Genomic DNA, 25,252 nt, shown 5'->3' with positions numbered 1-25,252 from the left:
GGGTCACTGAGGTCAGGAGTGCTCTGGAGCAGGTTTTCATCTAGGATGTCTCTGTACATTGCTGCATTCATCTTTCCCTCAATCCTGATTCGTCTCCCAGTTCCTGCTGCTGAAAAAACATCCCCACACCATGATGCTGCCACTGTATGGCCACTCTACCATACAGGCTGGATTGGTGGATTGCTGCAGAGATGGTTGTCCTTCTAGAAGGTTCTCCACAAAGGAATGCTGGTGCTCAGACAGAGTGACCATCGGGTTCTTGGTCACCTCCCTGACGAAGGCCTCTCTCCCTTGATCGCTACTTTAGACAGGTGACCAGTTCTAGAAAGAGTCCTGGTGGATCCGAACATCTTCCATTTATGGATGATGGAGGCCACTGTGCTCACTGAGATATTGAAAGCAGCATAAATGTTTCTGTACCCTTCCCCAGATTTGTACCTCAAGACAATCCTGTCTCAGAGGTCTCCAGACAATTCCTGTGACTTCATGTTTGGTTTGTGCTCTGATATGCACTGTCGATTGTGGGACCTTATATGTAGACAAGTGTGGGTGCCTTTCCAAACATGTCCAGTCAACTGAATTTACCCCAGGTGGACTCCAATTAAGTTGTAGAAACATCTCAAGGGTGATCAGTGGAAACAGGATGCACCTGAGCTCAATTTTGAACTTCGTGGCAAAGGCTGTGAATACTTATATCCAGTGATTTCTTCATTTATTTTTAATAAATTTGAAAAAAAAAAAAATCATACTGTCATTATGGGGTATTGTGTGTAGAATTTTGGGGAAAAAAATTATTTTGTCCATTTTGGAATAAGCCTGTAACATTAAAAAAACTGTGGAAAAAGTGCAGCGCTGTGAATACTTTCTGCATGCGCCGTATATGAGTCTGCTCTGATGCTTACAAATAGTGTTGCCACAGTTACCTTGAAAAGTTACTTTTTAATTACTTGATACAGTTACTCCATTAGCAGCTTTATAAAGTTACTTTATTAACAGCTGCTGCTCTATGTAACTAATCTAACTTGGTTACTCTTAAGATTGAATAATTAGCAAAGTAACTAATCAGCTGAGTACTCAATCTTAAAAATAACCAAGTTCAATTACTAGTTACTTTATTAGTTACATTCAGCAGCTGCCAACAAGTTGTCCACAGCTGCTAATGAAGTAACTGTATAATACAACTGTATAAAGTAACTAATAAAGTAACTTTTCAAAGTAACTGTGGCAACACTGTGTACAAAACCATTGAAACTCGGGGTAGTAACATATTGTAAAGTAGAAGATCGCATTATTTCCAGTGCTAGCAACACATAGGGCTTGGTCAGCAGAAATCGGACCCGGCGCCACGAGTGGGCGTTTGGGGGCGACGCCCCCTCACGTCATCAACCCTCGCCCCCTTGGATGTAAGAGTTATCAAAAAATAAAAATAAAAAAGAAAGAAAAAGAAATACTGGAAAATATAGCAAAATATTAGTTATTCAATAATATCACGTATTTAACAAATAAACCAAATTAATTAACCAAAGTAATTAATTTTAAAACAAATGGATATGGCGTGTGTCTGTGTTCAAGCAATTTGATAGGTTGAGCGTTGGTAAAAGAGATTAGCAAGGAAGAAGTGAGGGCTGCTATGAAGAGGATGAAGAGTGGAAAGGCAGTTGGTCCAGATGACATTCCAATGGAGGCATGGAAATGTCTAGGAGAGATGGCAGTAGAGTTTCTAACCAGATTGTTTAATAGAATCTTGGAAGTGAGAGGATGCCTGAGGAGTGGAGACGAAGTGTGCTGGTTCCTATTTTCAAGAACAAGGGTGATGTGCAGAGCTGCAGTAACTACAGAGGCATAAAGCTGATCAGCCACAGCATGAAGTTATGGGAAAGAGTAGTAGAAGCTAGGCTTAGAAAACAGGTGAAGATCTGTGAGCAGCAATATGGTTTCATGCCGAGAAAGAGCACTACAGATGCAATGTTTGCTCTGAGGATACTGTAGGAAAAGTACAGAGAAGGACAGAAAGAGTTACATTGTGTGTTTGTGGACTTAGAAAAAGCTTATGATAGGGTGCCAAGAGAAGAGTTGTGGCATTGTATGAGGAAGTCTGGAGTGGCAGAGAAGTATGTTAGGGTAGTGCAGGACATGTACAAGAATAGTGTGACAGCAGTGAGATGTGCAGTCGGAATGACAGACTCATTCAAGGTGGAGGTGGGATTACACCAAGGATCAGCTCTGAGTCCTTTCTTGTTGCAGTGGTGATGGACAGGTTGACAGATGAGATCAGACAGGAGTCCCCATGGACTATCATGTTTGCAGATGACATTGTGATCTGTAGTGAGAGTAGAGAGCAAGTTGAGTCTAGTCTGGAGAAGTGGAGATATGCTTTGGAGAGAAGGGGAATGAAAGTCAGTAGAAGCAAGACTGAGTACATGTGTGTGAATGAGAGGGAGCCCAGTGGAACAGTGCAGTTACCAGGAGTAGAAGTGGTGAAAGTAGATGAGTTTAAATATTTGGGGTCAACTGTTCAAAGTAATGGAGAGTGTGGTAGAGAGGTGAAGAAGAGAGTGCAGGCAGGGTGGAGTGGGTGGAGAAAGGTGGCAGGAGTGATTTGTGACCGAAGAATATCAGCAAGAGTGAAGGGGAAAGTTTACAAAACAGTAGTGAGACCAGCTATGTTGTATGGTTTAGAGACAGTGGCACTAACAAAAAGACAGGAGGCAGAGCTGGAGGTGGCAGAGCTGAAGATGTTGAGATTCTCTTTGGGAGTGACAAGAATGGACAAGATTAGGAATGAACATATCAGAGGGACAGCTCAGGTAGGACGGTTTGGAGACAAAGTCAGAGAGGCAAGATTGAGATGGTTTGGACATGTGCAGAGGAGGGACCGCGGGTATATAGGGAGAAGGATGCTGAGGATGGAGCCACCAGACAGGAGGCGAAGAGGGAGACCAAAGAGGAGGTTCATGAATGTGCTGAGAGAGGACATGCAGGTGGTTGGTGTGACAGAGGAAGATACAGAGGACAGGGTGAGATGGAAACGATTGATCTGCTGTGGCGACCCCTAACGGGAACAGCCGAAAGACAAAGAAGAAGAAGGGTTGCGCTTGTCAGTCCGGCAGAGGGCAAGGATCCTGAGTCCAGCAATTATGGCAAGGTGGACGAATTAAAGCATGCTCGATTTATTCAAGCAGTGTCAGAGCTGGAGTTCCTGGGATTCATCAAGTCCACCAAGCAAAAGGCAGATCATGTAGCATGACTCACTTAGGGTGTTAAGATTTTGCACAGTGGAAAAAGCCTAGTGATCACAGACGCAGCATGCTGCATGAACGAAAGGCAAACTTAATAAGGCTGGCATTTGAGAATGACCTAACCAGGAAATTCAACAGAGAGTGGCGAGATGTCCTTCTCAGAAGATTCAACGCGCCATCCAACCGAAGGCTTCAACTCTTCTGAGGTAGGCTAGCATCCAGTTTCCACACAGAATTTTATGTTAGGATATGGACTTTTATGGTAAGATAAAAGTTATGTATTGTTGTAAATACAGTGGTCCCTCGCTATAAATTGGTTCACCTTTCGCGGCCTCGCAGTTTCGCGGATTTTTTTAGTCCAATTTTGCATCCTTTTTTTTTTTTTTTTTTACAGTGCATTGTGTTCTGCGTCCTCATCAAGCAGGCTGGTTGCGGCACCGCAAAGGGAGAGTACGCGCATTGTGTTCTGCGTGTCTGTTTATAAGAATCTTCTCGCCCAGAAGAGAAAAGAGCGTCAACAACTACCCATAACTGTGTTCTTCACTCGGAAAAAGACACCTGCAGCGAGGCCTTCAGCGGAGCGGCGCCACGATGAAGAGGCGCGATCAGAGGAACTGTGAAATACTGGTCAGTCACTATTAATAATTTCTTATGTGTCCAACCTCGTAGGTTGATCGTTAAAATTAAATTTGTTAGTTCTAAAAGCCATCATAATTATTTATAGGAAAACGTTCTATTTTTATTTCTCAAACAAATGTTTGGGCCTGAAAACAGGTTGGTCTTATTTTTCTACTAAGGTTTGAACTTTGAGCGTGTTTACACACGAGAGAAAAGTGAGAAAATGTTAATGCCTGTTTGAGAAAAGTGTATACAGTGTGTAGTGAGGGGTTTTACAGCATTAAAACGTCTATAATAATTGTAAAAAATAACGCTGACTACTTCGCAGATTTCGTCTATTGCGGGCTATTTTTAGAACGTAACTCCCGCGATAAACGAGGGACCACTGTATATCTACATGAAAGGTTTATCTTTGACCCGTTGTGTGACTGTCATGCCCAATTGTGCTGTCTTTGCGCTTGTGATGGAGGGCTGTATGTGGGGTTAATCTACTGTCTCGTGTCATTTCTCAGATCAGTTGTTGGTTTGGTTTTGTGGTATGCAGGAGATCACTTGACCGAGGGTCTATACGTTCAAATAATAATTAAAAAAATACTGTCATCACTCTTTACTCTTACTCAGTCAGTCTCTTACAACGGTGTAGCCTAAATACACGAGCTTTCTAGGAGCGCACCCAATTCATTACGCACGCTCAGAGGCAGGTACCCTCCGGTGCGCACTTTTTTTTGGGGGGGGGGGGGACCCCGCCCCCTGTGATAAACTCATCGCCCCCTTAATTTTTTTTTTTTTTCTGGTGCCGGGTCTGCACCAGTGACACCAGATCAAATTCCTTGTATGTGAGAACTTATCTGGCAATACATTTGATTCTGATCTGCTGCCTGGTCAGTGGAGTACAAACAGCAAAGTCCGTATGCAGAAGTAAAAACTTTGTTTGTTTGTTTTTGATTGGGGAGAATAAAACAAATGACTGCAGATATACTGTATCAACAAAAGCAAAAACACCTTCAATATTGGTCTGCTGTTTTATTTCCAGTTAGGTGTAGCCTTGAATTTTTTTTTTTTTTGGTATTGAAATTATTAGTTTGTGACTTGCTTGTTTCATTTGTGCAACATTAACTTGGTGAAAACAAAGGTCCACCACATGTCCTTGTCCATCTAATGTTGGCAACATCATAAAGGTCTACTAAACAAATACTTTAAAAAAAAAACTTTTCTGAACCACTTTTAAAGCATACTGCATAAAGATAGCTTGTGACAATGTGGGAATTACTGTACATCTGTTGTCCTGAAATAAGACTATGAACTGTGAAACTCATTACATTTTTTTGAAAGTGAAACCTGAACTATCTGTAATGTTCTTGAAATACCAAACTAGGAAGCAAGATTCCAGATCAGTTCTGACCACAGTCTCTGTATACTGGACAAACCCTCCGTTATACCATCCAGAGGTTTTCTAAAGATTGGCTTTGAAGCTGAAATGATGCACCTTTGGATGACAACATCTTGTCACTGCTGAACTCCACGTAACTCCTAGCCCAACCAAAAAAATGGGTAAACAGGCAGAGTGTGGGCATGACCTGGACTGTACGAATGAAGCTCCAACATGACCCCCATCTCAGAGCTCCTAACAGGCTATGGCTAACAGGTTAACTTTGATTTTGGTGTTTGATCAATGGATATTATGGTGGACTAGGCGGTGGTGTTGATCACTCCTCACTCAGGGGGAGGAGGAGTAACAGGAAGACAGAGGACGGGAATGAGAGGAACAGTAGTAGCCAGTAAACCAGTAGCAAGCAGTATTTCTGGTATTTATATTTGTGTATTTGTATATTTGAGACAGACACCCTCTCTACTTTTAAGATTAGGCTTAAAACTTTCCTTTTTGCTAAAGCTTATAGTTAGGGCTGGATCAGGTGACCCTGAACCATCCCTTAGTTATGCTGCTATAGACGTAGACTGCTGGGGGGTTCCCATGATGCACTGTTTCTTTCTCTTTTTGCTCTGTATGCACCACTCTGCATTTAATCATTAGTGATCGATCTCTGCTCCCCTCCACAGCATGTCTTTTTCCTGGTTCTCTCCCTCAGCCCCAACCAGTCCCAGCAGAAGACTGCCCCTCCCTGAGCCTGGTTCTGCTGGAGGTTTCTTCCTGTTAAAAGGGAGTTTTTTCCTTCCCACTGTAGCCAAGTGCTTGCTCACAGGGGGTCGTTTTGACCGTTGGGGTTTTACATAATTATTGTATGGCCTTGCCTTACAATATAAAGCGCCTTGGGGCAACTGTTTGTTGTGATTTGGCGCTATATAAAAAAATTGATTGATTGATTGTATTTATATTTGCAAATTGTTTTTTTTTTTTTTTGCTTTCACTTTTGATACTCTATCTAATTTAATCTAACTGCCAGCATGTAACAACTGATGATGTAGGAAGGAAATGCCCATTGACTGTGGACAGTGAGTGTCCTCTGTAAAGCATCATGAAACTGTGCAGCTGCTTTCTGCAGAATACTGAACTTTGTGTTTGTACATTGATGTTTTATTTGTAGCTGTTATATTGCACAGATGTAGTGACTGACAAACTGACATGCTGCTTGCACATCTGAGTCACCACAACGAGTGCTGGACGAGTCAAGACAAATTTGTTTTCTTACTGTGCTGGTATAATTTCAATACTTAAGTAGTACCCATAAAAACGAGCCATGATTGCTGTTTGTGCATCCTTTCTGATAGTACGATCATTGTTTCAAGTCACAACAAAAGGCATGTCCACTTGAGCTGCAGTCACTGCTCCTAACAAAGCTCAGAATTCAGCATTCCCTTCCTAATGCACATTTAGAAGAACCTGTGCAATGCAGCACCCCCTCCCCCTCCCAAAAAAAAAAAAAAATCCATGACGGTTCTGTCATTTACTTCTGGTGAAGGTAACTTGAACACTTTCCAAAATACAATGTGTTTTGATTGATTGATTGATTCATTCATTCATTCATTCATTATTAAAATACCATTGTATAAAATAGATACACATAATAATAATAAAAGGATAACACAATAAAGCAACTAGCACTTATTTCCATTGTGGTCTCCTTCTCTCACTCAATAAAATTAATAACAAGGCTTTGCAATTATTGTTGACATGTCTATGGTGCCCCCTACTGGACAATACAATAATGACAAAAGCCTAATTGTTGATCCTGGTGTTGATTTTGGAAGCAGCATGAGAATTTCACATTAAAGTAACACTTCTTTTGATCATCAACTAAACAGCTAAATAATTTGGATTGTACAGATGTTTTTCATTTGCTGCGAACAAAGTAATAGTGCGTTGCTGAAGGAATCCATATGAAAATACATGATTGTATTTCATTGTATGCCTTTCTTTACTCTGCAGGAAATGAGCTATAATAAAATCCCCCACAGCTCAAAAGGCACAGCAGACACTAGAACTCTGATAGCTTGTGGTATGCTTTGAAAGTTGAACAATAGTGATTTAAAGTGTATGAATTTTGCCGTTAATGACATTTAAAAACATTTTAAGACTTACTGTCTCTATTGTGGTTCCTTAGACACTCAAGAGGGAATGTTACTGTATCTATATTTTAACAGCCAAATGGCCTCTGTATGTGTGTGTGTGTGTGTGTGTATATGGCTTCGATCACAGACAAACTGGGAAGAGCTGACATTTGCCATTTATTATGGTTATGTATTTTTGGTCAATAATAAATGCTGCAAAAACAGAAAGTTGATAGGACTAATATTTTTTTAGCGATATTAGCTAACACCAGAGAACAATGAACAATGTGCTACAATGCACCATGGGAGGTTGGGGGTTTTGTGGTTTTAAATGTTGTTATTGTGGTTCATGTTAGTTTAACAGTGTTGTTAGCGTTATTGATTTATTGTTTTTGTAGTTCAATTAGTTTAGTCAATTTAGTTAAGTGTCATGTTGCCGTTACCATGAGTGAAAACTGTACTGTGTTTGATGTCTTCTGCCACAGTCTCCGTTTGTGGGTTTGTAAAATTAAAAGCACCTGCTTGCAGCAGAATGCAGAAAAGACAAAAAGCTCTGCGTGTGTGTGTGCGTGCGTATAACTTTGATCACAGACAGATCACTGAGTGTGGAGAGCTAACATTTGCAATATGGTATGCTTATGTATTTGGGTCAAGGATGAACGCAGCCAAAATGGAACATTGATAGGACTAATATTTTTGGAGAAACTACGGATATTAGCTAACAACACTAAACAACGGATGTTGCTAATTAGATTCTGGACTCACACGCCATTCCAGCAGGAAATGGTACATCATCTTTATGTTAAATTTATTATTATTATTATTTTTTTTTTTTATTTAGTAAGTTCAATGTAAATACATAATAAATTGTAAATACATTAAAAACACATGGATGACACATGACAGTGAAAGCACTTATTTCCATTGTGGTCCATTTAAAAAAGAAATGTAAAATGGTAAATGGACTGCATTTATATAGCGCTTTTCCATCTGCATCAGACACTCAAAGCGCTTTACACATTCAGTGCCTCACATTCACCCCGATGTGAGGCTGCTGCCATGCAAGGTGCTCACTAGACACCGGGAGCAACTACACAGTAAAATCACCAGTGTTAAATTAACACTGGCAGTGAACATGTGGTCCCATTCTGACCAGAGTAGGACCATATGTACTATGTACCCTGGCAGTGTTAATTTAACACTGGCAGTGAACATATGGTCCCACTCTGACCAGAGTAGGACCATATGTACTATGTACACTGGCAGTGTTAATTTAACACTGTCAGTGTTAGTTTTACACTGATGATTTTACTGTGTAGGGGATTGAGGACCTTGCCCAAGGGCCCTTAGTGATTTTCCAGTCAGGTTGGGATTTGAACCAAGGATCCTCTGGTCTCAAGCCCAATGCTTAACCATTAGACCATCACCTCCCCAAAATAAATGACACAATAGAAGTAATCATAAAAAAATAAATAAATAAATAAAAATAATAATAATAATAGTGTGTATATGATAACAAGAACCTAATAATTTATAAATACATTAAGAGCATATTAACATAAAAAAATTGGGTACTGGACATGAACAACTGCATTGGACGTACATGAAGAATGACGCTGTACTCTATGCGAGGTACACAGCACCCCTTATGATGCTTGAAATTTGACATCATGCAGATGTACCTGCGCTCATGGTTGCTGGGTGGGTCCTGGAGCATCGGCTGCATCTCCTCCTGGGGTGAGGGGGTGAGAGTGGCTGTGGACTGGTGGCTATAAGACACAGCTGCCGGCGATGAGGCGGCCCCTCGGACAGGAGGGGTGGGTCCCCTCTCCATCTCCTCTTCCTCCTCGAGGTCATCAGGCTGCAGGTACATGTGGGAGTTGGGCACGGCGCACTGCATGTCTGGGTCACAGCTGCCAACGCAAACAAACAAGCCTCATTACCTTCACATCACTCACAAAAAAATGCTTTCACATACTGAAGGCAGCAACACACAATAAATATTCATGCACTCCTTCACTCACGGATAGACATGTAGCGAGCACGAATAGATGGAGCAGCTTCAGGGCACATACTTGTAGTGAATGTGAGAAACGGCAAAAATGGCATAAAGAATAAGTTGCTACTTAAGTACTGCATAAGTGTGTGTGTGTGCATTCTAGTCTGATTGTGTCTTTGTGTCTGAGCAGACATGTCTCACCTTTCTTCCATGGACAGTGAGAACTCCTCTGCGTTCCGACTAGGGGGCGGGTTTGCAGGAGGAGGGGGCAGGAGGTCGGCCCAATTCATTGTGCTCTGTTTGGGTAGTTTGGGGGTGCGCATTCCCTTCTTCTGACCCTGACTCCCTACTCAAAAATGTGACGGAGACAGAGAGAGAGCGAGAGACTCCTTCAGTCATAAAGCAACCTGCAGACATCTATTATTAATGTTGTAGAATTTGCACAATGATGACGATGGATTGGAAAGCGGGTAAAATGTTAACTGATGACGAGAGTGCAAAACATAAAAGTGAACTGCTTATACAACCCTTCATTTGTGTGTTTCTATGTTGATGGGAAATACTGTGAAAAACATTCCTGTAATGTTACTAAATACCAAGATGAAAATGCAATAAAAGGCTCCAACTGATGCCAAATGATTAGAATCATGAATCAATGAGCTGTGAAGTGTAGCAAGCATTAAGGGCTTCTCTTTAATGGCTTGAACTTCAAAATGCAATACCAGAATGGATACGTAGCATTAAGGTGGCAGTGTTGCATGCCGCCTGCAATATGTTTTCATTTGTCCTTGTCCACAGACAGACATTGAGGCACTGATGAAATTAAACTGGTGCATACCAGAATTAAAGGAAAGCCAATTAATGGATGCAATGCATACTAACAAAGGACATAGAGAACAGAAAGAAATAGAATGGGCACTCAAAGTGCAACATGCACACCTTAAATGCTTGTTACAAATTTATGCAAATTAATTCTTGTGATTCAGTGTTTGCATAAGACTTGATCAAATTCCTCAGTCCAAAACTGAACCACTTTATTCATGACTAACACACAATCCTTTCACAGTGTTTAACCGATATTGGGTCAAACCTCTGAGTTAAATGTTTATAACCTTGAGCTTGACCTCTCAAGGTCACCCGAGGTCAAAGGTTCATGTGACCAGCCGGAATTTGTTATGACTTCATATTAGTGTTTCACAGGAACCACAGGTGTATCACTAACCAAGTTATCGAAATAGCCGTTCAAAATGAGTTTGACCTTTTAATTTCACCAAAAACTCGAAGTTTCTGTGATCATTAAAATATGATATACGAAGACATATCACTACAGGTGTAACCTAAAAATCTATTGCTTTTGTCTTCTCAAATTTTTGGTTGTAGTCATGACAGCAGTTCTAGTATATCTCATGGCGTTTTCCCTGTTTTATGCCGGATTCCCTTTCCTGATGTAAATCCGGATCGACAAGGACACTGGGGCATCGGTGGCCTTGAACTGGTGACCTTCCCATTGGGAAGCAAGCATATGAACTGCTTGTACCACAGTGTTGCCCATAGATGCATGTGTGAAATAGCTATTTTAAAAGACTGACAGTTCAAGGTCACCTAAAGTCAAAAGTCAAGTGACCAATAGAAAGGAGGCACAGGACTTCATATTAGTGTTAAATAGTAACCACAGATCTGCATCAACACAGGGGAACAAAAGCCATCCCTAACTAACCCATGCACTACTGCTACATGTGAGAATATAGAATACAAAACAAAAAGGAGAGTCACCAGAAAATGACACTTTCATTGCGTGTATTTTAAACACATCTTGGATGACACTGCACCCTCAAAACAAAAGGGACCAGAAAATTACTGGCATCCTGTTCATGCCTTTGTTTGGCGGCATTGTTGTGAGTCTCCTCTTCTTTTTTATTCAGCAATTTTCCACTTCCTGCAGGCATCTCCTTTTCAATTCCTCCTCAAGAAAGGCTGACATGGAAATTAATCAAATTACCATTTTAAAGCAGGCATTATTAGCATCTCAATGTGATTTATTGCTTTTGAGGAAAAGTGGGCTCTTTAAATTGAGCTTGGGGGTGTAATGTGAGTGTGTACAATAGTTCACAGCCATAATAAGCTGAGAAAACACTCAGACATTTAAACGAGAAATGCTTCCAAGAATTGAAAGTTCAGACAACAAACCAAATGTTGATTCCATACCCTCTGCACACCTTTCCTTCTGTTGTCCCATTAAGGTGCCTTGACACTTGCACGAATTTGATCCGCGCACTGGTACACAATCTGCCATGTAACCTCGTAAACTGTGCACGGCTTCGTGCAAATGTGCAAAGAACATTTTGAAATGTTCAAAATCTCTGGCACACATTAATTATGTAAACTTCACGTGGACATTGCGCAAACAAAAACACAGAGTGTCTGTGCGAGTCACTGCGTCAGCACAGCGCACCACAACGCAAATCATCTGAACAATTATGACGAGAAGTTGATAGTGCAGCGGATAAGAGAATATTTAGAGGGGAATCCCGCAAATGGTGATAAAAGAATCAAATTCGGAAGAAATACTCCTCAGACAATCCTCTTTTGAAATAACCGATTGGCCACTTGACTTTTCAATCGGTGGTCAGGTAGAGGTAAATTGAAGAATTACACAGAGGTCAAAATTAAAAGATGCTCCAATCATATTGAAAAATATTCCACATTATTTGCCTGATCATAAATATTCCAAAAAAGGTATAGTTTGGACTATCTGTGACTAAATTCTATGGAGTTACGGGATTAAAAACAGCAAGAATGGTGACAAAGGTCAGTTTCATTTTGTACAGGGGTCAAAAGTTAAAGTTGCTCCAATTTTGGTAAAAAGTGATGCAAATTACTAGTTGAGTTAACACGGTTTGAAAAAGGAATAGCTTGGCCCATGTATCATCCTTACTTATCACGTTACGGGGTAACATATGTCACATATCATAGAATCCAATAGACATAGACCTTGTTTGACCTTTACTTTGGAGACCAAGCATTCAGCACTGTCAACACTATTCCATTTATTAATCCTATTAGCTCAAGCAATAATTTGCATCACTTTTTACCAAAATTGGAGCAACTTTAACTTTTGACCCCTGTACAAAATGACACTGACCTTTGTCACCATTCTTGCTGTTTTTATCCTGTAACTCCATAGAATTCAGTCAAAGGTAGTCCAAACTATACCTTTTTGGAATCTTTATGATCAGGAAAATAATGTGGAATATTTTTCAATATGATTGGAGCATCTTTTAATTTTGACCTCTGTGTAATTCTTCAATTGACCCCTACCTGACCACCGACTAAAAAGTCAAGTGGCCAATCGTTTTTTCAAAAGAGGAGTTTCTAAAGAGTATTTCTGCTGAATTTGATGCGTTTATCACCATTTGCATAATTGTTTCACTTATCTGCTGCACTATGAATTTATAACAAACATAATTTTACAGATACTCATAAGAAGGAATGAAAATGCAACTGTTTTACCAAGCTATTACAATATAAATATTACAAATTATAGGGCAGCGCAGTCTCGTTTGAGGGTGGGCACTAAAGGGGTAAAATATGATGTATTATGTAATTTCTCTACTTCCGGGGTATAAACCACGGCAGTTTCAATGGGGTTTTGGGCAAATTACACGCAAACAAAGTGGAAACGCAAAGAAAAAGTGACGATGCGGTGGGAAAGTGGACGTGTTGTGGTTTGTTTATGATCCGGAGCACAAGTGTGTTGAGGCGGTTTTGCAGGCGAAAGAACGGAGCTACTCTGTTTAGTTGTGTAGGCTAACACTTACCGACATGACGTCTCCCACCTCCTTGCCTTTTGTTCTCCACTGGGAACCAAAAAAAAAAAAACCTTTTTGCGACTGCATCGGTGATTGCAGCCAAAAACAAAACAGTACACCATTTATCCATGTGAAGTTATGCTGTGTAAATATTAAATGGAGGTCCCCGTAAGTGGTCAAATCCCGTAATATCACAGAGGGTTCAAATGAGACTATGGTCTCCTATTACCTTTTAGACAATTACAAATGCGTTCTCCACATCATGAAGCGCACAAGAGAGAGAGAGAAAAAAGCTGCACCTGTAGAAAATTGCTCTGTGATTCCGGAAGTGATTAGAGGTGGTTTCATCAGCCAAACTCTGAGAGCAAATGATTAATCTGTGACGAACTAATTATTGTATATAACACAGCGTCAGCGGCACAAAGCGCAGCATCCAGCAGAACACAGCGGGTCGCACTGACATGACGAATTGTGCGGCAGTGCGGGGGTTAAATGCATACAAGTGTCAAGGCACCTTTACTGTCCATGCTGTTGTGTGTGCTTCTTACCGGAGGTACTGCTGCTGCCTCGGTCAGAGCTGTTGTAGCAGCCTCCAGTGTGGCTGTCGTGGGTCTGGTTGTAGGGAATGGTGGCTGGCATTGGGTTGTCACCTCCTCTGTAGCGATCTGACGGTAGAGACAGTGTTGTTTATGGTGACTACAAACCAGGGCAGAAATTTAGCTAACCCCAGTGGTGGGCACAGGTAACCTGAAAGTTAGGTTCGATAATTGTGAATCCACTAACTGAGAAGTTAACTGTGATCATGTCAACTCATAAACCGCTAAAATATTTAGCTGAAGCTATTTCTGCTATATTTTATTAAATGTATGCAGATTTTTTTGGCTCTTAAACCCTGAAAAACAGACCTAAAGTGCTGAAATTTTAATATGTTGAAGTGTAAACATGAAGGTCACCAAAAATGGTTTACCATGCCAAGATGAGTTTATACACATTTTGTTTACAGCACAGAAAGTATTGGGTGAATAAAAAATATTTTTAATAATCTAATTAATGCATTTTCTCTAACTTGACCTCCTGTTCCTTCATCTCCTCCTGATGCTTCTCGCCTGCATGCCATGTATCAGTTTTGTTAATTAGTGTATGAGTCAACAGGAAAAAACAAAAGTATGATTATAGGGTTTACAAACGTTTGTGACCATTAAATTTTATTTTCAAAAAAAATATGAGTTGACTTCAAGTTAGCGGAACTGAATTTAGTGTATACTAATTCAGGGTTGGATCCAGAGTGAAAATCTGACAGATGCATTTTTGCCCAATGATAAAATAAAAATCATACGCGTCTTGTTATTCATTAATCTTCATTCTTTTATTCGTGTGCAACATACACTGTCACACTTCTTTTAATATATTTATTATACTTCATGGACCATAGTGAACAATTCTTATTTGTATAAATATGATGTCCTAAAAAACAACACTATAACAAAAATTGACTGTAAACAGGATCAAATTTATTGCCAAAATCTTTCAATTATACCTGAATCTATATATGATTTTTTTTTCAATTGATAAAATCAATAAAAATATGACTGCATATATTCTTAATAATAATATATTGAGATACAGACAGTTCACAGAAGACATTTTCCATTGATACCAATCAAAATTAGAAACAGTACAGCAGGTAACAATATTCATCATGTCCATATACATCACAATTGTACACATATCACAGTTGTGATATGTGTACAGTTGTGATGTGTTTGTTTTAGTATATTTAGATTTTGTTGTGATTTGGCACTTTATAAGCTGATTCATTTGAAATTGAATTGAAATTGAACATTTTATTGAGTCTTAAAGTAAATAAATATGAAATTGGTTACTGGATCCTTAAACTTTGGACATAATAAACTCTACATGGTGGATCCTTGATCTCTGGACATAAATAGGAATAAACAAAATCTGTAGTTTTTGTCAAAAGCATTTCCTTTCAGACATTATTGGCATGAATGTCTTTCCATATGTCTGAGCTGAGCTCTAACAGCTGCTGTGCTTCACTTCAGGATGTAATTTGTAAAGAAATACAGCACGTTTCATTTTGCGAGGAAAAATAACATTTTAGTCGATAGTAGGTTCTTGTCTGTATTATGACGTTTGGAAAGAGGTGTAATTTTATTTAAAGTGGTGATTCATTTTGAAGTTATTCCGACCGGACTCTGTCTCGACAGAGAGCCGCGCAGCGTTTCGAGCTGTGTGAATGGAACGGAGGACGATTCTCGTTTCTTGACTGCAACAAGACAAGAGTCCCAGTTAGTGACTTTAATGCACACAAAAGTGACTCACGGTATTTTAATGGCTTTGAGAGGGGTTAAGAAGCGGACTTGCCATTTTGAAGAGCAGCGAATCAAAGAACCAACAAGCTACTGGATCAAAGCATTGCTTCAATGGTTCACGGCTGCAGAAACTGTTGATTACAAAGCCGCTGCAGACAAAACCCTGAATATCCGACTTTATTTGTATGTCCAAATGACTCTGAAACTCGGAAAAATCTGTATAATTTAGGGACTATAGGTTGACATGAAAACCACTGAAAAGCTGTGTTCACCGCGGGGACACGTTCGGCACTATTTGGGATTATTCAACTTTTTTTTTTACCGATGACGAACGATGCATAAAAAAATTTCAGTCCAAACCGGTCTGGATCCGGGCCTGCTAATTGATCCAATAATGGTTTTCAAAGGTAGCTGAAAAGCTAGCTTCGCTAATTAGCTGCTAGCTGACTAGCTGAACTGTGCTCACCACTGGTCAACTCGTGCTCTTTTGTACAATGCTTCTGCCTTGTAATATCTAAGGGACATGAAGGTACAAAATATTTCACATTGTGCATGTGAAATGACTTTACGTTCACCACAACAGCGTCGTATTGGCATTTCACTGACCAGAGAGTGCAGTGCCACTGGTGACATGAGGCATGCAATTCATGCTTGATAGTTTTTAAATGACCATTTTAACACATGCATCATGCACAAAAGTCTCTATCCCATCACACCACGTCGATCCTTTCTGTGTGTACAAGGTGATGATCGCTTCATTCAAAGAGTCTGCAGATCCAGGAGTTATCTTTGTCTTTTCCCTTAGAAATCTGACACCAAAGATAAACCCCCACACCTGCCCTCATTGCAGAAAGACAATCCCAACACCATACAACCATAGAAAGTCAAGTGCTGCCCACATTCAGCTGCAAAGATTATGTGTGATTGCGTGGAGGCTGATGAGGGGTTACATGAAAGCGATGCAGACAGAGGTTAAGGAAGAAAGAGCGATGGTGCTTTTGTTGGAAGGCGTAAAGCAGAACCAAGAAAAATATGATGACACTCTTCTACAGACACCTGAAGTGCAGATGAAAGTGCTGGGAGGGGAGAGGACAGAAGGAAATATCATGTGGATGAAGCTCATGGCTCGGAGTGGAGTGCTTTAACCATGGCTGCTGGGTATTCCACTCACCCTTATTGAGCTTGTTTTGCTCCATGATGTTATACTGTAGCTGAGAACCTATTTCCTGTTTCTGTTGCTGGGCTGTGGTGGGCTTCCAGCAGTGTTTCTCATTCATATCCCCGCCACCCCCAAGACCAACTCCACTCCCTCCGGTTCCTCTGTCTGCGTTCATGTTGTTGCCCACGATAGACGACTGGATGAGCTGGGTGGTGGCATAAGGTGTCGGCTGGCCCCCAGGGCAAACAAATCTTCCATCTTTCAGGTTGGGGCTATTGAAGGTCTTCATCTCATTGATCTTGTTGGACAAGTCTATATCTCCATAGACACCAGATTCTGGCACCATGAGGTTGGTCTGCTTGTTTTCCATCTGGTTGTTATAATTGGCGATGCAGTCAGCTGGAGGACACGAGGAGGTTATTTAGTTTCATGTGGCACCCAATACTGACTAGGGATGCACCGATCCACAATTTTTCACTTTCGATCCCCATATCTGAATTTGGATATCTGCCAATACCGATACTTTTCTGATCTGATACCAGAGCTCTGTTTGCTTTAATAATATTAATTTTCATTAATGTTGATTTTATATGAGGATTTTCTTAAAAAGGAGACCTGAAAGTTGAGCTGCAATTTGCTAGAAGGTGTATCTAAGATGAAAGCCTAGATTTGATGTTTTGGTGAAAGAATTAAGTACTTTTTAATAAACTTTTATAGCCTTATTTTTATAGACTTAAAGAGAAAAGACAACACTCTCTCTGACTGTCTCTCCTTCTGCCTGGACGGACAAAATTCCAGCAGACAAAATCCCAACCCCTTATTACAAAAGTGGACAAAATCCCAGTCTCATGAATAAATATAAATATAAAATATATATGTATAAATATAAAATAATAACACATATATACATTCAAAATATTTTATTTATAGTTCATCACACACATTTAATTACATTTTTTTCACACTTTCAAATAGAATATCACAGTTACTTTAAACAACTATGGTGTCACCTCAACACAACACTCAATACTTTGAAAAAGCTGAAACCTCTTAACAAGTGAAATGAGACTTTGGAATGAGACTGGGATTTTGTCCAATTTTGTAATAAGGGGTCGGGATTTTGTCCGCTGGGATTTTGTCCATTGGGATTTTGTCCTGTCACCGTCTTTCTCTCTCTCTTGCTGTCTTTCTCGCTCGCTTTCTCTCTCTTGCTCGCTTTCTCTCTCCCGCTGTCTCTCTCTTTTTCTTCCTCTCAAAAACAGTGGTTTTCGTGCCGCGCAAACTTCAAATTTTTGGAAACACGAAGCCTTGCAACTGTAAAATAAATGTATCATCAATGACACTCACGCACAGGATTTTAATGGAAACTTTTTCCCTTGCAGCGGACAGAATCTCTGTTCACTGTCCTCCTCGGCTGCACGCTGAGCTGGCGTTTTACATGCTCGGGACAGTGAACTTTTTAGCACACATTTTCAGCAACAATTCAGTCAATTTTTCTGAAAATCCGTGCTCGATAAACAGACAATCTGAACCCGAGAGCTGAGCAGAAATTTGCCGCTAACTGCAGCTAGAACACTGTGGAAGAGAGCTCTCTCAAACAGCCCGGCTTCGGAAAAACTCCCCCCTCCTCCCGCTCGGCAGTAAACAAGCAGAGAGCAAACAGCAGTAGTTGAGAGGATTCACAGTGGCTCTTCTCCAGTGTCGGAAAATGTCACATGTTGGATCAGTATATTCTGATATGTGAATTAAGTCGGTATCGGGTTCCGATACCGATCCGGGATCGGATTGGTGCCATCCCTAATACTGACTGCATGAGAAACAACGTGCCACGATGGTGAATGTTTGAGGCAATCGGGCACAATCACACCAACTCTTTAACTTAAAGAATTTATTTCAAGAAATATGATGCACAGGCATGTATTAACATATTGCTCTGAATAGAACACAACCTTGATGATAAAGAAGACTGACACCCCCCCCCCCAAGACATATTTTTGGAAAAAGACTTTCTGAAGTAATTTATGCTTATATTAGCAATAATGCAAATGGTATAGAAAGCCCCTCTCTTTTTTTATTTATTTTAGTCAATTTTGCTTGAAAGCAGCCTTTTTTAGGTTTACAGTAACTGTTGACATTTTAAAGATACTGTTTTTGAGCTTGGTCTTCTCACATTACACTCTCACACTGTATTTCTTGGCTGTTTGAAAGTTGTTTCATGATGCTTCTGCATTTATTGCCATGAGCATACATTTTGATCATATCATCTCTTTTTTTCCAGCAGAAAAGTCTTGGCATGCTGCTGTGGGTTTTCTTCAAAGCCGTCATTGTTATCATCTGTGATAACAATGAGCAGCTAAGAATGAGCTTACAATGCAGATGGTTGTAAACACAACACTTAGTAACATTTAGACCCAGTCCACCTGCTTCCATAGAAAAGTAAAGGGGTGGGTTGCTTCAACCCTGGGGTGCACAGTCATTTGATGGGTATTTGATGCCACCTACTGTTTTGATGTATTGACCTCTAGACCCATAATATGAGAATGTTTTTCCCAGATGTACTTGAAAAATGGAAAAAAAAAATGCTGTCTTACGTTTGGAGCAATATAGTAATTGGAAACTGTATTTATTTTTCATTCATTTTTGGAACCACTTATTTAAATTAAAGATCATGGGGGGCTGGAGCCTATCCCAGTAGTCACTAGGCAAGAGGCGAGGTCCAACCCGAATGGGCCACCATTCCATCGCAAAGCCTTACTTATGTATTTATTTAATTTACTAAATCATGACAAAACTGTTGGGTGGCACGGTGGCTTCATGGTTAGCACTGTTGCCTGACAGCAAGAAGGTTGTGTGATTGCTTCCCACCTTGTCCTTTCTGTGTGGAATTTACATGTTCTCCCTGTGTTCATGTAGGCTCCCTCTGGTTGCTCTGGGTTCCTCCTACTTCCAGGTTAGGTGAATTGGACGCTTTAAATTCACTGTAGGTGTGCATACAAGTGTCAATGTTTGTCTGTTTACATGTGGCTCTGTAAAAAACTGCAATCTTGTCCAGGGTGTACCCTGACTCACACCCTATGGCTGCTGGCGTGGGCTCCAGTCCCCACTGAGCCCATGATTGGAGTAAGCGGTTACAGAAATAAATGATAAAACTGTGAATGACACAGGTGTTGTTACACCTTTCTGCTCATTTTAGTTCCCTTTTTGCCTCTTCTTGGTCACACCCATGACTCTGTGTGGTTGTCACCTTTGTTCTTTTCCATCTGATGGCAGAAGCAGCTCTACTCATTGAGTGGGACAGAGAAACGTCTGTATCAAAGACCGAGAATGAGGCGTGCAGTAAAGGCACAGCTCCACTGACAGATCCAATTTTCCTTGGCTCATAAAATATTCAAATCCTCCCGCAGATCTGAGAGCCAGCCCTTGCAGTAAATACCAAATGCGGCCATAGGTGCATGCCGCACGTGCCATGTGCATCACATTTTAGAGGCATGGAACAGCTCGACACTTCAAAGGTGGTTGTGTGAAAGCTCCCCTATGACTGAGATAAAGGGACATTAACTCTGATTTCTTTGCTCTGTCACCTAGTCAGTGATCCTCTTAATGTTTTGAGTTTAGGTTTGGCACACACACAAAGCATGCGTCTGGCAAGCTCCTTAGTGTCATACAGTGGGGTGTCATGCTCAGAGTCAGGGCTGCCTTTAGCCTGTTAGACATCTCACACCGTGTTAGGCTACAGTTAAACCTTAGAAGAGTCTTTAGCACAGTGAAAAAACACAACCTGATGGCTAAAGTCTACAAAATGAATTATTAATCCTCATTGGGAAAGGTCTGAAGTGAGAAAGTATTGAATGGCTGGATGGTTATTAAGCAGAACGGCTGGATAGGAATTATGGGCTGCCCTTAAAGGCATTGTCCCAATGTGCATAATTTAGCACATAAAGTGCTACGCTACAGTCCAAGTTTCCGAGAATACGGTTCTTTAAAACTGGCTGAAAATTAATAATAACATTAAGGCCGAGTCAACCAAACTATATCAGATATTTTGCTGCCAGTTTAATTCTGTTCTGCTTTAATTAACATAGGTCACCACTGAATGCCCGTGTGCAAATTTTGGCCAACCAGTCTACTCTACATTGCTTCTTTTATGTAGCTTTGCAGTTGAGTGCAGGCTTTCTGCTTCTTCATTACTTGTTTCTCTGCTCATCCATCTAGTCTTTCAGGTGTACCTTTTTCTCCTCCGTCATTCTTTTTCTCTTTCGCCTGCCTCCTTTAGGTCTGGCCTCCGTCTGCAGTCCAGCCTTGACCTCTACACCCGCTGCACATTTCTTAAATAACTGAGCACTTAGAGGAAATTACATTACTGGCTATAACAACAGTATGGAAATCAGCAGAGCAATTCGATTAGCAACAGAGTAGAGCCATAAGCCCCTCTCACTGTGCTCCTTTTATTTCCTGCCTAAAAGAACTCTACTTTAACCTTAGATAAATCAAATGCATGAGCACACGGCATGCTTAATCCTGATATTCCTGTAGGTTTCTTGCATGGAGGCCGACAGAAAGGATGAGATCCACTGAACAACTCTCCAGGGAGCTAACCTAGATATCGGATTTTACTTCTTTCGCTGAACTCTTACGTGTTAGGGAGGGTATTTTGTTAAGGACTGCATTCTCACATTAGAAGAGGGTTGCCTAATTATGACATGGCTGCCTGGACTTACCTGGGCGGCTGTATGTTGCCAGGTTGCTGTCACTGTTGCCATTGCCTGCGGTGCAGCAGTTGATACTGCAGTCATTGTGGTTGGAGCAGGTGTTGGGCCACGTGTCCGCCAGCCAGGGCTGAGTGGCAGACTCTCCGATGTTTAGCAAGCCAGGCCTGTACACATCACAACCAAGAGTACGAAACAGCATCACAACGGTGACATTTGTTAGCCCGATGTGAGCAGCATTATCAGATTTGAAAGAGCTTATTGCAATGGATTTCTCTTCCCAGTGACTGAGAACAGCAGAATGAGAAATGCAGCTTTTGTACTTTGCCGTTTTGTCACATTGGGTTCCAGACAATAACAGACAAAGCTAAATATACGAGGTCTATTAGGAAAGTATCCGACCTTATTATTTTTTCAAAAACCATATGGATTTGAATCACGTGTGATTACATCAGACATGCTTGAAGCCTCGTGGGAATGCGAGAGTTTTTTCACGCCTGTCGGTTACGTCATTCGCCTGTGGGCAGTCTTTGAGTGAGGAGTCGCCCACCCCCTCGTCGATTTTTTCATTGTTTAGGAATGGCTCAGAGACTGCTGCTTTGTTTGATCAAATTTTTTTCAAAACTGTAAGGCACAACTGAGTGGACACCATTCGATAAATTCAGCTGGTTTTCGTTGAAAATTTTAATGGCTGATGAGAGATTTTGGTGTGTAAGTGTTGCTTTAAGGACGGCCCACGGTGCCTGATGGCGATCTGCGCTCTGAGGTGGCGTCATCTCGCTGTTTCAAGTTTTCAACTTGAAACAGCGGACAAGTTGGAACATGCCCAAGCTGTTAAACAATTTCTCAGTTACTCACTTGTTGAAAGCCATCAAAAGCCGCCTGAATTTTACAAATGGTTTTCAACACGGAGGTGTTTTTCCTGTCGCGGCACACACAGATTCGCCGAGTCGTCACGGAAATGACTCGGCGAATTTGCGCGCACGTTCTTTCATTACAAAATGACCTTTAACAGTGGAATGTCCGCATAAACTCATCATGCCGGCCTCTTCTGAATCTTCTCTATTCTCCCACGACGTCCTGGGTCAACAGAGCCTTAAATTAGGATGTTTTCAGCTCAAAAGAGTCAGACGACGTCGCCTGGGAGCGCTGCGTGACGTCCCGCTCCGTGGGAAGTCCTTAAAGCGACAGAAACACCCCATAATCTCTCATCAGCCGTTAAACTTTTCACCGAAAACCAGCTGAATTTCTCGAATAGTGTCCACTCAGATATTCCTCACAGGTCCAGAAAAAAGTTTGATAAAGCAATGCGCGCCGTCTCGAGCAGCGTCTCAAACAAAGGAATTCAGCCGAGAGGGCGGGACCAGTGCTCACTCAAAGCCTGCCCACCGGGAAATGACGTCACCGACACGCGTGAAAAAACTCACGCATGCGCACGAGGGTTCAAGCATGATTGGTGTAATCGCACGTCATTCAAATCCATATAGTTTTTTTTTTTTTATTATAAAACTGCCGGTTAGTTTTATAAGATACCTCGTATTGTGTGCACTCTGCTTCCCCACAGATGACACGTTCTCTGAGCACTGGCATTAGCAATCTGCCCATATTAGAAAGCAATAGTTCCCTCCAAATGTTGCAGAATGTGGATTCTGAAACACTTCGTGAACTATTAACACAGTGCCATGAACATATTCATCACTCTGAAGGGTTTTTTAGATGTGCAAAATGAAAAAAGTTCCACAACACAAACTCTTGTAGGATGGTTCTAAACAAAATCTGGTAAATTAACTCATTTTTTTTTCTATGCCTTGCTGTTTTTTTATTTAGCATCTAAAAGCCATCAGCAACTGGAGTTGTAGCTGGTCTACAAGACATTTTGCATACTCATACGCAAGTGAGTGTAATCTGCGTCACTTCACCCCACACTGGGCTTGAACTCATAGCCCACATAATAGGACGTAGGCATCTTACTAAGGGAGCTACGAACACTACCTTTGCACCCCCCCTCCAGGACTAAACCAAACCAACTGTTTTAGGTTCCTTAGATGACCTCAAAACACAATCACGATGTTCCCAAAAATAAAAACTGGCCTCAAGCAGGCGCAAAGCAACGCCGTGATGAAGCCTTCCAGGACATGTTGGGGCAGGTTCAGCTCAATCACAATCACAATCGGATAATCACATGACTGAAAAGCAACCAGAATCCATCTGAAATCCACCTGAAAGCCGTCCTGTGAGACCAACACCGAGGTGGTTTTGTCCCGCGTAATGAACGGCTCCGTGGCGCATCCCTCCGCTTTTCTTTCCATGAAAAAAAATTCCTGTAACAGTGGAATGTGCCGAAAAAGTGCTGATGTCCACGACTTCTGCCTTTTTGTGAAAGTCAGACGAGGTCCCGGATCAACAAAGCCTTCACGTTGGAAATGATCTGGTTGTTTCAGCGGGGTCTGAGCATGTCGATCGGCGCTGAGAGCACGCCGCGCTCTCAGCAGTTGTGGGCCGTCCTTAAAGCGACAGTAACACTCCTTAATCTGTATAATCCCCATAAAATCGTCCCTGAAAGCCATATTAATTTTCCGAACGGTGTCCACCTGGAGGTCTCTCACAGTTTCTGGAAAAAAATTGATGCAGCAAAGCTCCAAATCATTCAGACATTTATTCGCAATAAAAAATGACGAGAGGGTGGACTATTGCTCACACAAAGCCTGCTCACAGGCGAAAGACGCAACCGACAGGTGTGAAAAAACTCACGCATGCGCACGAAGGTTCAAGCTTGGCTGATGCAATCACACGTGATTCAAATCCATATGGTTTTTGAAAAAAATAAAAAGGTCAGATACTTTTCTAACAGACCTCGTATTTTAAGTTTAAACTTTGGCAAAGAATACAAGAGTCATCTTCAACATTGCCCTTAATTTGGATAAACACGTCAGCTGAGTTGTCAAAACTAGTATCTATTTTAAGATGAGCATTTTAAGTATTTTATCGCTGCTCTTTTGCTCTTGAAAGATACATGAAAATGTGACCTGATCACTATCCGCTCTTCCGGTCCACTTCAGAACTGAATACGACTGCAAATGCTACACTTAAAAACCAACATGGGTGTTGTTGGTTTATATGAAACATGTAGCTTCTACGATACAGAATCAAGTTTTATAAAATTATGGAAAGCATTTAAACCCAAGTAAAATGCGTTAACGTAGCCAGAAACAATTTTGTTGAGTGACCTAAATGTAAATTTGTTGGATCAACATGATGAATTTGCGTTACTGTTACTTAAATACCATGAGTTAGGCCAACTGACCCATGGTAATTAACTCACTTTTTGGCTTTCAAATCAGACTCAGTCTGATGTATTAAGTTTTTGTTTGTGTTTTAGCTTTGGAGTTTGATAATTGTTTTCTCTTACTTCCTGGTTGGCTTCTTCTGAGAATTTTATGGCTCCTACACAATTGCACTATATTTCTTTAAAGCATTTTGCTTAATACCTGTTTCCAGTGTGCTTCAGAAGTAAATCAGAGTTGAGCTGACATTGGGTTAAGAATGTTTAAGAAAGTAATGAAAACCTTCCCTACAATATAAAAGAAAGTGAAGAAAAGAAAGAAAGGAATGGTTAGAACCAGATTCAGATCACTACAGAAAATCGCACAACAGTTCCTTGATCTGAGAACTATCTCCCCTCAAAATGTGTCTCTATTCTGTAAACCACTTATGGAGTAGTAGCATCCTCTACTAACAAAGAAACACAAACGGTGGATTAAGTTTACCTCCACACTCTGTCAGCTAGCAGCAGCAATAATGTAGCTTAAAATGACTGAATAAAGAGCCTTTTATTCCTCATGAAACAACTCAATCTACCGTAGAAGAAAAATACCAAACTAT

The 25,252-nt window shown here is 40.9% G+C and overlaps 1 protein-coding gene across 1 annotated transcript in view; it reads right to left on the bottom strand.

Moving 5' to 3' along the window:
- robo1 (roundabout, axon guidance receptor, homolog 1 (Drosophila)) overlaps positions 1 to 25,252 on the bottom strand; it is a 516,486-nt gene that overhangs the window by 33,570 nt on the left and 457,664 nt on the right. The window contains 5 exon segments of the mRNA XM_034168365.1: positions 9,047 to 9,277; positions 9,565 to 9,709; positions 13,721 to 13,837; positions 16,677 to 17,063; positions 21,383 to 21,537. Of these exon segments, the coding sequence (XP_034024256.1) occupies positions 9,047 to 9,277; positions 9,565 to 9,709; positions 13,721 to 13,837; positions 16,677 to 17,063; positions 21,383 to 21,537 (1,035 nt within the window).

The sequence above is a fragment of the Thalassophryne amazonica genome, chromosome 4, assembly GCF_902500255.1.
Source record: "Thalassophryne amazonica chromosome 4, fThaAma1.1, whole genome shotgun sequence".
Classification (NCBI taxonomy): domain Eukaryota; kingdom Metazoa; phylum Chordata; class Actinopteri; order Batrachoidiformes; family Batrachoididae; genus Thalassophryne; species Thalassophryne amazonica.
Note: the sequence above shows the minus strand (reverse complement) of the source record. Positions and strands in the feature narration are given on the sequence as shown.